Source organism: Odontomachus brunneus, unplaced genomic scaffold (genome assembly GCF_010583005.1).
Source record: "Odontomachus brunneus isolate Ranch 3 - 2012 unplaced genomic scaffold, Obru_v1 Obru_scaffold_062, whole genome shotgun sequence".
NCBI classification, from domain to species: Eukaryota; Metazoa; Arthropoda; class Insecta; order Hymenoptera; family Formicidae; genus Odontomachus; species Odontomachus brunneus.
In genome coordinates, this window is record NW_022639512.1 from 267,985 (window position 1) to 282,891 (window position 14,907).

A 14,907-nucleotide genomic window follows, 5' to 3' on the forward strand; every position below is an offset into this window, starting at 1 on the left:
ATAGATGGAAAAATCAAAGCGCATGACACGACAGGCGGAACATACAGCAGCCGGCGAAGAAAATGGACAATTACTCGCGAGCCTATCTTATAGATCAGAAAGGTGAGTCGTTTGGTAGCATACTGAAATGGATAATTCCATGTGTGCGTTCGTGTACATGTGCGCTCATCCGTTTTCTTTTTCGGCCGTGGCAAGCCGTATGTCCCGCCTGCCGCGTTGCGCGCTCTGATTAGCCCATCTATTTTATTTAATAACTCGAAATTTTACGTGATTGTTCGAAAAATGACTCCCACCATATTTTTTTACTTATATCTGTTCTACTTATATATTTTTTTAATACGTCTTATACGGGACACCCTGTATATACAGGATAGAACAGATAAAAGTAAAAATATGGTGGAAGTCATTTTTCGAACAACCACATAAAATTTCGAGTTATTAAATAAAATAGATGGGCTAATCAGAGCGCGCAACGCGGCAGGCGGGACATACGGCTTGCCGCGACCGGAGAAGAAAACGGACGAGTGCACACGTACACAAACGCAAACACGGAGTTATCCATTTCAGTATGCTATCAAACGATTCATCTCTCTGACCTATAAGATAGGCTCGCGAATAATCGTCCACCTATATATACAGGGTGTTCCAGAACAATCTACGAAGCTCTTGAAAAGAACGTAGACCGAGCTGAAAATAAATGTCCTATACTGTTTTGCGATATTCATAATAATAATGGAGAAATTAATTACGAAAGATTAAGGATAAGCGTGTGCTGAATGGTAGAGGACGGAACGCTCGAGTCACAGCGCAGCCCAGTTATATAAGGCGCGGATGTCGACGCGTGGCGATTGGAAGACAACGCACTACTGCCTATACTTATACCGCTGTGCTCTTATATCTCGTCTCGACGCGGTGCGGTAAGATGCATATTCACTACTTTCTACTACTACTAGTAACACTTATTGTACACTGTTGGGTCAAGTAGATCCCAAAAAAAATAAACAAATAAAATAAATAAAATAAATAAAATAAATCTATAAAAAAAATAAAAATTAAATATAATAAAATAAATCTATATATTTTGGAAAAACTGTTTGCTTTTTTCACAAATCCTAATTTTTATATTCAAAATAAATATCTTTTTTGAAAATCCTACTATTGTAGTAATTTTTTTCTTAAAGAGATATATCTTGAGAGTAGTTTTTTTTAAATTTTATCTTGAAAAATATCAAGAATTATGTCAGTTATGATTTTTGGAAAGCAAATCAAGTCATTTTCACGTTTTTTGGGTTTTCCAACTGTTTTCTTTATTTAAAATCAAATTTCAACTAGAAAAATTATTCCGTCATATAAAAAGATGTTTGATATATATCCTGGAATTTTTTCAAATAAAAAAGCGAATAATTTTATTGCAACAAGCATTTTTGTAGCTGAGGTCGCGAAAGACCCCAGTGTGTCCATTATGCGATTCTACTGAAATGTGCACAATAAGGATTAATAATTTATTTATTTTAATTATTGACAGATACGCAAAAAAAATTAATAAAAAATTCAAGTTTTGTTAAAGTTCGACAATCTCTAAAGAACTTATTTATTAAAATACAAAAATCTCTTTTTAAGATTATATTACAATGAGGTGCAGCGTTCACTTCGCAGTTCTACGTATACTTCGTGCGAATTGATCGCCGTATTCATTTTGCAGTATTCCCACCTAATGGACAATAAAGGACAATTTAAATAGAAGGACATTAATCAAATAAAAATTTACATAGCAGAAGTTCTAATGAAAATATTATTCTAAAACACACATATTTACCTGTTACCCTTACGATCCTCAATGGCGAGTTTATTGAAAAGTATTACATCCGCATCTAGATCCTCCGCGGCATTCTCTTCCGTCTTATTACCAGTACGTTGATATGAAATCATACCCGTGATGCTCATAGTATCAGTCAACAAAGCGTCAAACGTCACCGCTGCGATGTTGTAAAACATCATCCATTCATTTCTTCGTTTGGGCAAACTTAAATAAGATTTAAAACAATTAACAATTCCATTACTAATCAAACTAAGCCAGTTTAGTTATAAGTCAAAAACCTTTGCTTACGTGCATTGAATCTTAAAGAATGTCGTCGAATTACCCAGGAATATCTTGAGAGACAGTATCCCGGATGTTTTCGGCATACCCTCAGACGTCATTACTGATGCCCTCAGTGGTTTGCCTAAAAGATACAATAATTAGTTAGTAAAACAATAAGAAACAGACCATTCGCTGCAAAATGTATCTCGTTTTTAACAAAAGATTTAATTTGGTATATTTCGATACCGCAGAACGGTGATTCAGCTCTGGTAGCCAAGTAATAGATTCCCAAAGGTCCACGATTAGCCGCGTAGCCCATTTCCTGATTCCATTCAGTCGTTTCCATAGGGAAGCACATGCCTCGAATATAGGACATTCCGCCTTGCGGGCAAGGCCATGCGACGAATTTACATTTCTCGTTCTGCGAACGGATGCTCTCCACGAAGAAATACCAGGCTCTTAAGTGACTACACGCTATATCACGGTCCACAAGATCTTCTGCAATACGCGAGTGAGAAAAAACACATCAACTACACCTTTTCACAAAAATACGCGTTGTTTAATACGTTAACTATTGTGTTGATATACAAAAGTTTAACCTGCTTAAAAAATCCGATAAGGATTGATAGAGATATGTACAAATTTCACAGAAACAGTATATAACTTTATTTAAACTTAACATTTTTATTAAAAATTTTAATTTCTCACATTTCAGTTAATATAAAGAAAGTTATTAAAAATTCTCTTTTGTTTTATTATATAGTTTTATTATATTTTAATATATAGTACGCGTAATTTACTTTTAAATATATTATACTGAACAATTAACTTTTATGTTCTCTTCAAGTCTATATGATTTGAAAAGAAATGTAATTCTACGTAACTTTTTTATATTTAATTAGTTAGTACTCTGTATTTCATGACTTTATTCTCATGTATTCTACTTCTTCTAAGACCTGAAAATCAGAAAATATTTTTTTTTGCTTTTTATAACAAAAATTGTTATTCTCTCCTTGGTATTCCTTGGGTCAATACGACCCGATTGCTTTAGTATTTTTCATATTTTCTTTCGATAAATTACTGCAAGAAAACGTCTTTGAACATATGCCAATTTACTGTATTACAAGTTGATATAGATCATCAGTACGTAGAGAAAGTTTGAATCTGTGCCCAAGCTGCGCGTACAATACATGCTTCGATGCATGTCGCTGTTTGCTTATTTGTAGAAAATATAAACTCAGAATTATGCCAAGATGTCTCATCCGGATGAATAAACTATGTAGTCGTGCCCCTGCCCTGCATTATCAACAGTGTTCATAGTACATAAAAAATAAAAATTGCCGCATGGCCAGCGACGGCACTTATTTGGTGTCGTCACGCATCCCGCGGCGCCCCGCGCCCGATCCCCTCATTATGTTTCCTGTTCGCGCAGCATCAGCTCATTCACATAGTATGTCTTCCTCCACAATGTCCAAACATCGAAAACATCTTCCCGACATCGAAGCTTGTCCCGTCACTGTAGCTCTTCGAGGGATCGACCATCGTGTTCATCGTGTAAGCGAAGTCACCGTCAAAGTGATGATTCCCGAAAAGTTTCTCCTAACCTTTCTTCCCGGCATATGGACTTTCCTTCCCAGGGGAATCTTATTTGCATCCTCAACAATTTCCTCGACTTTATAAAAAGTCAAGAAGTGCCTCCATATATTGGAGTGCAGCCGGAGGCCATGAGATCCCTTGTTGACCCGTTCCTGTATCGGCGAAAAGGGAACATAACCATCTGTTTTTGCTCTGAAATGTTATCTGTTTTTTCAGAGAGCATTGATTTATTATCCAGTTCTGCAAGATCTGGCACTGTCGTTTTCATAGACCCAGAAATCACGATTCTTGGCAATCCTAGCCCTGTGAAAGCCCCCTGTCCCCTTCCTGTCGGACTTCTTTAGCGACCAGGCTCCTCTACCTTCAGCGACGGCGTGGCTGCCCATCCTCCTTAACTCGACAAAATCAAATGTGCGTATAGGTCTCTGCAATGAGTTGAGAGATTCTCTCCTCATCAAATATGAACCCAAGGAGGATTTGGCTTTTCTACAGCCCCCAAAGGTTAATCGCAAAATTCTCCCTATCCTGGGCAGCACGGTCCTTACTCGTGATAAACACCATGTACAGTTTCAATCCCAGGTAAGCGCTTCGCTGCATATCCTCGGCTCTGGCTTCTCCAAGCTGGCATCGCTCGATTTTCTTCAAAAATCCGACGGGGTAAGACAGCTTTTTTTAAGCTCGCTGACGGTATTCGTTTATTGGCGGATCACTACTTCCGATTATCCAAGTTGAGGCGAGCTTTTATTCTTTACATTTCCTGGCCAAGTTTCTGATACAGTAGCTATAGATGATTGTCTATTTGGAGCCAACTTTGCCGATGAGATTAACACTGTCCAAACTATCGAGAAGGTCGCTTGCAAGGTGGCTCGGAAACCTCAACACCAATTGTCCCATCCCCAACCGCCTTCCTTCGCTCGTCAGCGTCCAAAAAACCCGAAGCCCACCTCGTCTGGAGTTATCGACTCGTCCATCGAGAAGAAGAAATTTAGCCCCGTAGCCGAGTCGCCCCAAGCAATCTACTTAGATTCTACCCAGAGCAGTATCCACCGCTCCAGATTACGGACCTGCCGCTGAATGTGGTAAGGTCAGCAGGTCGGCCTGTTTTGTAGATAGATGGAGGCAGATCACTTCCGATCCGCAAGTTCTACAGACGGTGGAAGGTTATCAGATTCCCTTCACTATAACTTCACTTCCTCGTTCTTTCTTAAGAGAGTCGTGCTTTTCCAAGTCGGAAGCCAAATTTTGCGACACGAAAATCGCCTACTACAGAAAGGCGCCATATCTATTGTTAAACTTTCGGAAGAGTAATTTCTCTCCTCCTTTTTCCTCATCAAGATTCCGGCAGAAAACGTTTTATTTTAAATCTATGGGATCTGAATTCGTTCCTTTCCCCGCCACACTTCAAAATGGAAGATTGGCGTACTGTCGTGAGGTTCATGCTATCGCACTCTGGATCTTGGATGGCTACTTTGGATCTTGATCGCTTATTTGCTTGTCCCTATTCATCCTTTACATCGTCGTTTTCTTCGTTTCTAGTGGCGGGGTAGATGTTACGAATTCACGTCTTTTCCATTAGGTCTTTCAACGGCGCCTTTTATTTTTACTAAAATTATACGGCCTGTTATTCGAACTTTGCGTGAGCAAGACTTCCAATCGATGATTTACCTTAATGATTTGTTATGTTTAGGGGCGTTGGCTCAAGAGTGCCGAGAAAACGTTATAGCATCGTTGCAACTTTTTACATCCCTAGGTTTTCTCATTAACTACTCTAAATCCCACCTCTAAATCCCTCATCTCAGTGTACATATCTGGGTTTCCTGTTTGATTCTATTCATCAGTGCCTTACTATTCCACCTGAGAAAAGACGTAACCTTTTCTCCCATGTTCATTGCATGGCACATACGTCCCGCTGCTCCATCCGAGATTTTGTGAGTTTCATCGGCTCTTGCGGTGTGCCCGGCGGTCCGTTACAACCCTCTGTATATTAAGCAGTTTGAACGCGTCAAGTTTCTTGCTCTCAAAGCTTCTTCGGGCGACTACTCCAAGCAAATATCCATACCTTCTTTTTGTTCTCGACGATTTTACTTGGTGGCACAAAATATTCTCTGATACATCTCAGCATAATACCCACATAGCATTAGATATTTCATATATATACATGAAAACTCCATGATATAAAAAAAACATTCTGCATATCCATTGCACATACATTTTAAAATTCTGAATAAAAAGTCTATATACGCGAGATGAATATACATGACGATATATACTATGTAAAAACATTAATGGTTTTAATATGTATATATCGCACATAATGTCACATGTATATTCCATGAATATACATATTTTGGCACATATTTCGATACATGTCGCATGCATATACGTTAAAGGAAATTCGTGGTACATTCGATATCTGTGATAAGTGGTACATTCCGTGTGTATATACGTGTGTATATACATGAATATACTATGATGTACATCTTATGTATATACCTTGATAGACGTAACATGTGTGTGTGTATGTGTATATAACCAGAAAATATACTTACGATATGATGTACGATGTATACATGTTAAGTCTATCAAGGTATATATAAATAAGATGCACATCATAGTATATTCATGTGCATATATATGCCGAATATACCATTTATCACGGATATCGAATGTACCGCGAATTTCCTTTAACGTATGTGCATGCGATATGTATCGAAATATGTTCCAAAATATGTATTATATATTCATGGAATATACATGCGACATTATGTGCGATATATACATATTAAAACCATTAATGTTTTTACATAATATATATCGTTATATATATATTCATCTTACGTATATGAAATGTATGTGCAGTGGATATAAAATGTTTTTTCACATCATGGAACATCATAGAACTGCCTAGATAACAAGTATCTTTTTTGTGTTTCAAATTAAATTTCTTTTAGTATCAGAAAACAATTTATTTAAATTTACGAAATGATTTATTTGTATCTTATTTACTTTCAAAATAAGTAAATATTTTTAAATATACTTTTTACATACTTTTAAACTTATATTTTATATTTAAAATTATCTATTCTCTTCTTTTAAATAAATAATTTGTTTTTATACATGGATATACCATATGTATACAATACAAAGCATCTCTCAGTCAAAGTGACAATAGTGCAGTAGGTAAGGTGAACAATTCAAAAACCAGAGATCTCAGGTTCGAATCTCAATGGTAAGCAAATTTTCGAAGTACAATTTAATTTGAATTAAATAGCGTGTAAAACAATATAAAGTGAAAACTATAAACATATAGTTTATAAATACTTTGTGCTGTCTGTATGTATGTTATGTATATTCAAATATTTTTTTGACATACATTATGTATATACAGTGTATGTTTTATGTATATATATTACTAGTGCTAATGCATATTAGAATGTATGTGTTATGTATATGTAGAAAATATACAGAGTATATATACATGGATATGTAAAGAATGTAGAATGTATATACATATGTATATGCACAGAACATTCTATGTGCTTCTTTGCGGTTGCGGATGTACAGACATTGTATGTACATACCATGTACCCCAAGTGTATATACAGAGGATATGCAATGTACATAGATGTTTATACATAGAATATGCTATGTATATTCTAATGTTATTATCCGATCCAATCCTTTCGTTTGCGAAATTTTTTCTGACACCTCGCTCACAGGCTGAGGTGCTATTTGTGATAATCAGCGTACGCATGGCTGGTGATCGGCTGACGATCGCTTTCTTCATATCAATGCTCTAGAATTGAAAGCGGCCTTTAATGTCCTACGTTGCTTCGTCGTTCATTTCCGTCATTGTAATATTTTTTTGCGGATTGATAACTTTACTGCCCTCTCTTATATTAACAGATTCGATTCAGTACAGTACCCTGTTCTTTCGGCGATAGCTCGGAATATATGGCGAGGAACGAAATATCTTCCTCTACGCGTCCTACATTGCCTCCATAGATAATGTTATTGCGGATAATGAATCGCGTATTTCTGATACCGAAACTAAGTAGTCTCTTTTGGACTGTGCTTTTCAGTTAATTCATCGACAATTTGGTCCTTTTGCTATTGATCTCTTTGCATTTGTCCTTAATGTTAATATTAATATTAATATTAATCATAATATTAATATTAAAAATAATATTAATTTAATATTAAAAATATTAAAAATTAATATTTTTAATATTAAAAATCATCTCTATGTCTCTTGGTTCTCCGATCATGAGCGATCGATGCCTTTACTCTTGTTTGGCATCGTTTTTATTTATGCTTTCTCTTCGTTCATCTTGCTCTCTCGTGTTTTACGGAAAATTATTGATGATAAGACTGTCGGCGTTCTCGTTGTACTTTGGTGGCCTGCACAACCTTAATTCCCCACCTTCCGCCGCCTACAATAATTTCTAAACCAATTTTTCTGCCATTATCCTATTCCCTTTTATCTTTTCCTTTTAGGGATCATCATCCAAAGTAGCGAAATCTTCCTCTGGCTGCAGGGAAGTTATCCGGGAGGCCTTCTGGTCCCAGTCAATCCCATCCTCCGCCTTAGACACTATTCTCGCCTTTTTGACTCCTGCTACGTTGAAGCAGTATACTCGTCCGCTCCGCTCTTGGTGGGTTTTTTGTCGCCAACATGAAATGTCTTCATTCCCTCCGGACATTTCCCTTTTTCTAAAATTTTTATCTTTGAAGTTGCAACATGTCGGTTCGTATTCCACTCTAAATACGACTCGCTCGGCGATCTCTCTCATTTCTACCCGGAAAATTGGGGACCATTCTTTAGTTAAAAGATTTTGTAAAGGAGCCAACTTCGTAAAACCCCAACGACTCCGTTATTATTTGGGTTCCGGCACCGGTAATTTCTCATTTAGCGGCCATTTTTCCTTATGATTCAGTTCCGCTTGACAAGGTTTCCATGAAGCTGGTTCTTCTTTTAGCTCTTGGTTCGGGTCAGCGCACACAAACGATCACCTCTTTAAAATTAAAATTTCACAAATCTAGCTTTCGCAGGATAAACTTCTCATTCGCATCCCAGACCGTATTAAAACATCGGCCCCAGGACAGTCGCAGCCATTACTAACATTTTCTCGGTTCTCCGACCGCCTGTCTTTGTGTATTGCCCTTCTCTTAGAACATTATTTAAATATTATTTCAGATTTACGTTTACCACTTTCCGATGCTTTGCTTATAGCCTTTAAGAAACCTCACCAGTCTGTTAGCGTGCAGACAGTCAGTCGTTGGATTAGACAAAGTCTGAATATCTGTGGCGTACAAACAACTATTTTTTCCGCCCATAGTACTCGCCACGCTTCCACTTCTCTTGCGGTTAAGAATGGCGTGTCCTTTGATTTAATTAAACGCGCTGCGGGTTAGTCGGGTACTCCCTTTTTGCTAATTTTTATCATCGGCTGATTCTTAACAGAATCGACAGATTTTGTACTTCTATTCTCTTATCATAAGCATTGTTTAATGTATTGTTGTGTATTTTCCTTTCATTGTTCCCGTTAAAGACTATTGTAATTCCTTTTCATTTAATTCTTTGTACGACCTTATTATATAAAGTTGATTACTCGGCAAATGGGGCTCTTTCTCCATTCTTTAAACATCTATATAGTTTATCCATCCGGACGAGACACCTTGGCATAATTGTAAGATTAAACGAACTTACTAAATGAAGTTCGATCTTAATTATGCCTGGTGTCTCGTCCGGATGGACTTTCCTCACCTTCAAGACTTGCACGTCTTGTTTTCCCTCCCTAACTTCTCGCCTTCGGTCAACGATTTGCCTTCTTTAGATTTAAACTTAATGAGGGGATCGGGCGCAGGATACGTAACGACACCAAATGAATGCCGCCGCTGCAATTTTTATTTTTTACTATTTTACTATTTTTTACTATGAACTGTTGATAATGCAGGGCAGGGGCATGACTACATAGTTTATCCATCCGCACGAGACACCAGTTCGTTTAATCTTACAATTATAAAACGGATGCTACAGTTTCATTGGCCGTTCGGTGAAATTAGTCTATTCTGAAGACGTCAATTCAGTTATCGTGGTTTTTATGATTATTATGGCAACTCGATCTCTTCTTGAGAAAGAATTGGTAGCATTAGTGAATACATCTGACAGTGAAGAAGACATTTTGGAAGAAGAAAATTATGAATAAAGACAGCATTCATTCTATCTCAGAATCGAACGATACTTCAATGATTGAAGGTGAGATTAAAGATGCTCAATCGAAAGACAAAAAATCACATGGAGTTTAAAACCTTTTCCATAACACGAAAAAGTGTTTTGCGCAAACATAATCAAATTGATACTTAGTTCAACCAGATATGCTACTTCCAGAGTAAATAATATAAAATATCTTTTTAAGTAATTATGAACAATATCCTTGAGAATATTATGTTGAAAATAACAAACATTTAAGGTCGAAGAGTGTATGATGACAACTAGGAAGAATTTAATACAATTACACTCAAAACATATTTGATATCCTGTTATTGGCTAGTATTAAAGATATTTTAGTGTGACGACCCATTTTCAAAATCCGATTACTGAAAATTTTAAGCAAATGATTAAACCTACAGAGTTAATATTTTGTACTGATATTTACTCATCTTTGAAAGAACATCTCAAATTTTGTTGAAGCTTTTTATTCAAAATTGGAGAAAATACTGTATAAAGTAAAATAGCTAAATCTCAAATAAGGTAGTTATATCTCAAGTGTACACTGACAACATAAAAATAGTTTAGAAAAGATAAGTATTAGAAAAGAAACAATAAGATTTCTTTTTATTCCTAAAAAACATTTTTGTGATAGTTTCTTAAAGTTCTTTTTGTCTAAAAAGAAATATTTTATCAAGTATTTTTTTCTAATAGCACTTTAACTCATGAGAAGAGTTATAAAGTCTCTAGAAATCGCTTAAAATATTTCTGAAATATGTATGTATTGCTTGGGCTACAAAACAACAGTATTTCTAATTACTGTTGTTTTTCAAACAGCTATTTCTTTCGCCAATCTGCTATCAGAGTGAAGAAGCTTTATACATATTCTGCCGTTAATCTACTGTCAGAACCTGTCAGCAGGATCTCCGCGCCTTCTATTGCTAATATATTGTCAGATTCTGTCGAAATAAGCAGATTGAAAACACAAATTACTATGAGGATCTGTCGATAATTGTCTCGAATCTGTTGTTAATTTGTCATCAAACTGCTGACAGATTATTTAGTATACCAACCCATAAGTAGTCGGACATATGAATGATCTCCAAGATCCCTTAATCTGATTCTACATGACTTTTTTCATGAGGTTATGCAAAAGAAAAAGTTTATGCAACTGAACTAACTAGAGAATATGAAAGAACGTGTTCATGAAGCTTTAAAGAATATAACACCAGATGCTCTTGAGAAAGTACATGAAATGTTTTCTTCATGATTACTTTTATGTATTGAAGAGAGTAGAATGCTCTCGAGAAGTTTGATCTGGGACATCCCGTACAGTAATAAGATCTTATTGTTTTAATAAAAAGAGAAGATATATCCATTTGGGAAGTAACGCGTTACTTGTAACGACGTTACTATTTCGTTACTTTTTTTGGTAACGCCGTTACTTTTTTGTATCAGTAACGAAAAAGTAACGACGTTACATTTTCTGTAATAACAAGTAACAAAATTCATCGTTATTTGTATCGCTACTTTTTTACTATAGTGACTTCTGTACACAGAACGCGGCAACGCTTGTCACGCGACAAAAGTTTGCACACGATAAACAATTAATGTGCTGCTTTCCGTAAAGCCCATTCTACAATAAGCAATAAATCTTAAGTCATAATAAAATTGACCAATCATAGTCGACTATTAGAAGAATAATCCACTGTAATTAGTCAATTTTATTGCGATTTAAAACTTATTGCTTATTGTAGAAAGCCTCTAAAGCGTGGTCTACAATGAGAACTTAAGCCATAAAATTTAAGTTTTAAGCTCTAAGCCGTAAGAAATTGACTGGTCAATTATTTTTCTTATAATTGACTGTGATTGATCAACTTCTTACGGCTTAGGACTTAAAGCTTAAATTTTATGGCTTAAGTTTTCATTGTAGACTACGCTTAAGGGCGCCGCACACACAATTGACATAACGTAAGACATACCGTAAGAATTGACCAATCAATTTGAGTATCGTCGAACCGTAAGGTCGCCATTTTTGTGAATACTCGATTGTAATTGGTCCATTTTTACGATACGTCTTACGTTACTGTTATGTCAATTCGTGTGCGGCGCCCCTAAAGCCCATTCTACATTAATCGCAATCGCAAGATCGCAAGGAAATTGACCAATCGTAATTGATTATTCTTCGACCGCAAGAAGAACAATCGACTATAATTAGTCAATTTCTTTGCGACCTTGCGATTTGCAACTAATGTAGAATGGACTTTATGATATGCAAGAATGTGTGCTTCCCGCTTAAATATCTTATATTTTGTCTTTATATATGTATAATTTATGTACTGTCTCTCTTATTATTTGTTTTATTAGCCGATTTTAACTTTTTTTTTACAAAAGTAATGGAAAGTAACGATTTTTTTATCATTACTTTTCAAATAACGATAACGCGTTACTTTTTAGAATCAGTAACGAGTAACGGTAACGAGTTACTTTTTACCGCAAATAACGGTAACGGTAACGCGTTACTTTTAAAAAGTAACGTTCGCAACCCTGGATATATCTTATCTTTTTATACACATAAAGTTATGATTACTAACGTTGCAGTAACACTTACTACAAAAATGATTTTTTTAATTCTTTCACTATATGATTATAGTTATAAATACCAGGCATTTTTTCTCAATACAATTTAAAACGCTTTCAATCCGTACCTTTCAAATGACTGACCACTACCGAGTTCTTGATGTCGACGCAGCCAGGTTGTTCTCTGCCGCCGTTGGGGAAGAAGTCGATGTGTCCGATCGGCTTAAGCAAACCGAATCCGTCCGTGAAAACTTGCGAGCCGTCCGTATGAATGACGTCAACGAGACTGGCGTCGGTGGCGTCCAGTTTTCTCGACTTCTCCCTGAACAAATGATGTCTGAAGAACGGTGAAGCTGGGTCGAGGCCCGTTATGCGGCCGAGCAACAGATTTTTATTCTTCAGAACCTCCGAGGCGCAACCGGCCACGTGGGCGCCTAAGCTAAAACCGATTACGTGAATGTTTACAGGACTAATTCCTATGTTGATGGTATCCAAAAAAATCAAAGCGAGTTGTCGGCCGACTAACTCGCTATTCGCCACTGCGGCTCCATAAGTAGAGCCGGCACCCTTCGTCCAGTCCGGGATGATAATATTTACATCTTCCTATAAATGAAGCACAGAGTATGAAATTCAAGAGGTAGTAGAGGTCTCTGCTTAAAATGATGGATAAAAAACGACAAGATTGCATTACGTTCGGTCTGAATTTTAATGTAAATCAAGCATCTTATTGATTTACATTGATTTATTTTTAAATTTAGGTTAAACCTTAATATTATCATTTTATATCTATCATTTCAAACAGAGATGTAAATTAATCTTATTTGAGACAGACTGCGACTAATTAATACTGGTTTAAAATAAAAGAAAAAAAGAAAGAGCCATACAGAATAGAAAATCAAAATGACATCAAAATAATAAAAAAACTCGCTTCTCAATCATGATTCGATCATTTTCTCGTCATTTTGATATCACTAAAATTTTTTGTTCTGCTAAGTAAGATATAAAAAAGTTGAACGCTGGATATTAGTACGAATTAAATTATGGGAGGATAATTATGTTTAACAGTGTATATTAAAATGGTTAAATTGATAAAGAATTAATAGAAGATAATAATGAATTAAGTATTCCTCTTTTTTCTCTAGATATCTCATGAAAGTTAATGAAAATAAATAATTAACGAAATAAATCGTTAAGCATTACTATATCAAGGAGTAAATTCACGCTAAGTATGACGCTGACGTCGCTCCCGCTGCCCTTGAAACCATGTATCATCACTTTGAGCGGGTTGGAAGTGTTAAAGTGAGAATGCAAGATGGATTTCAAGTTGTCACCATATTCTAGGAGTTCTGGGTTCTGTCGGTTGGCACGTGTGTAGAGAAAGAACTTGGTCTGAATTACGTTAGGATGCTCGGGTGGTCGTTTTATTGAAAGATGCGAGGGTGGGACTGCAAAACAACCAACTAAATCTGAAAAGTTTTACGAATTTCATATTAGAAGAGAAATTCATTTTCTTTTATAAAAGATTAGAAGAATTAATTTCTTTATGAAGAAAAAAGAATATTTATATGTAGTTCTGAAAAACTCGTTGCACTGGTCGTAAGAGAAAGAAACAGTTAATCTTACTTAAAATTAGAGACATTTTTAGTGTCAAACCGTATCTGTGTATTGTTCTGATAAAAAAGTGATAATAGCAATAAGATATAAGATATAAGATTAGTGTTATCAGAAACACACTAGCGCTCATTACAAATATGATTTTTTTACTGCAATTATTTCACTATTGCAATCAGAGTTATAAAAATATAATTTAAATTGTTTTCAATGTAATAATTGATTTGAACAAATATGTTTCAATCATGGACATAATATACATGGACTCCGAATGCCCTATCATCTAATAAAGTGAAGACATCTAGAAAGAGAGCTAAAATAGAGGGGCTATAGTTTTCTTCCTATTTTGTCACTTTTTTGTTGCGCGTATCCATTTCTTGTTTCTATAATATTATAAAGCGCAACAGCACCTCGACTAGACTGGCAAGTAAAAGTCTTACTTAAATCTTATTGCACACTTTGTCTGTGTAGAAAGAGATAAAGAACAGAAGGGCTGTACATATTGGCTTCTCTTTTCTGACTGTATGCGGAGTCCATGTATATTATTGTCTATGGTTTCTTTCGACATGTTGGCTTCACTTTTCTGGCCGTATGCGAGGTCCATGTATACTACGTCCATGGTTTCAATTCAGCTATTTGACGATTAATTAAACAAATTTTATCAAATATTGTTTAATTGACGATTGATTTCAACGAATTCAATTGAATTCAAGGACAATTCAATTGACGGTTGATATGAGCAAAGAGAACCACAAGTCCCTCAATTAACGATTAAACTTAGAAAATTTAAAAATCAAAAACTGTTTAATTGACGATTAATATGAGCAAA

At 35.7% G+C, this 14,907-nt stretch overlaps 1 protein-coding gene across 2 annotated transcripts in view; it reads right to left on the bottom strand.

Moving 5' to 3' along the window:
- Positions 1-1,575: 1,575 nt before the first annotated feature.
- Positions 1,576-14,907, bottom strand: part of LOC116846260 (pancreatic triacylglycerol lipase-like) — a 29,415-nt gene continuing 16,083 nt past the window's right edge. For both annotated transcript variants that reach the window (XM_032819869.1, XM_032819868.1), the window contains exons 4-9: positions 13,668-13,933; positions 12,596-13,070; positions 2,327-2,578; positions 2,108-2,222; positions 1,817-2,023; positions 1,576-1,711 (exon numbers count right to left, since the gene is read on the bottom strand). In XM_032819869.1, coding sequence (XP_032675760.1) covers positions 1,627-1,711; positions 1,817-2,023; positions 2,108-2,222; positions 2,327-2,578; positions 12,596-13,070; positions 13,668-13,933 — 1,400 coding nt within the window. In that variant the 3' untranslated portion in view covers positions 1,576-1,626. The remainder of the gene's footprint in view (positions 1,712-1,816; positions 2,024-2,107; positions 2,223-2,326; positions 2,579-12,595; positions 13,071-13,667; positions 13,934-14,907) is intronic.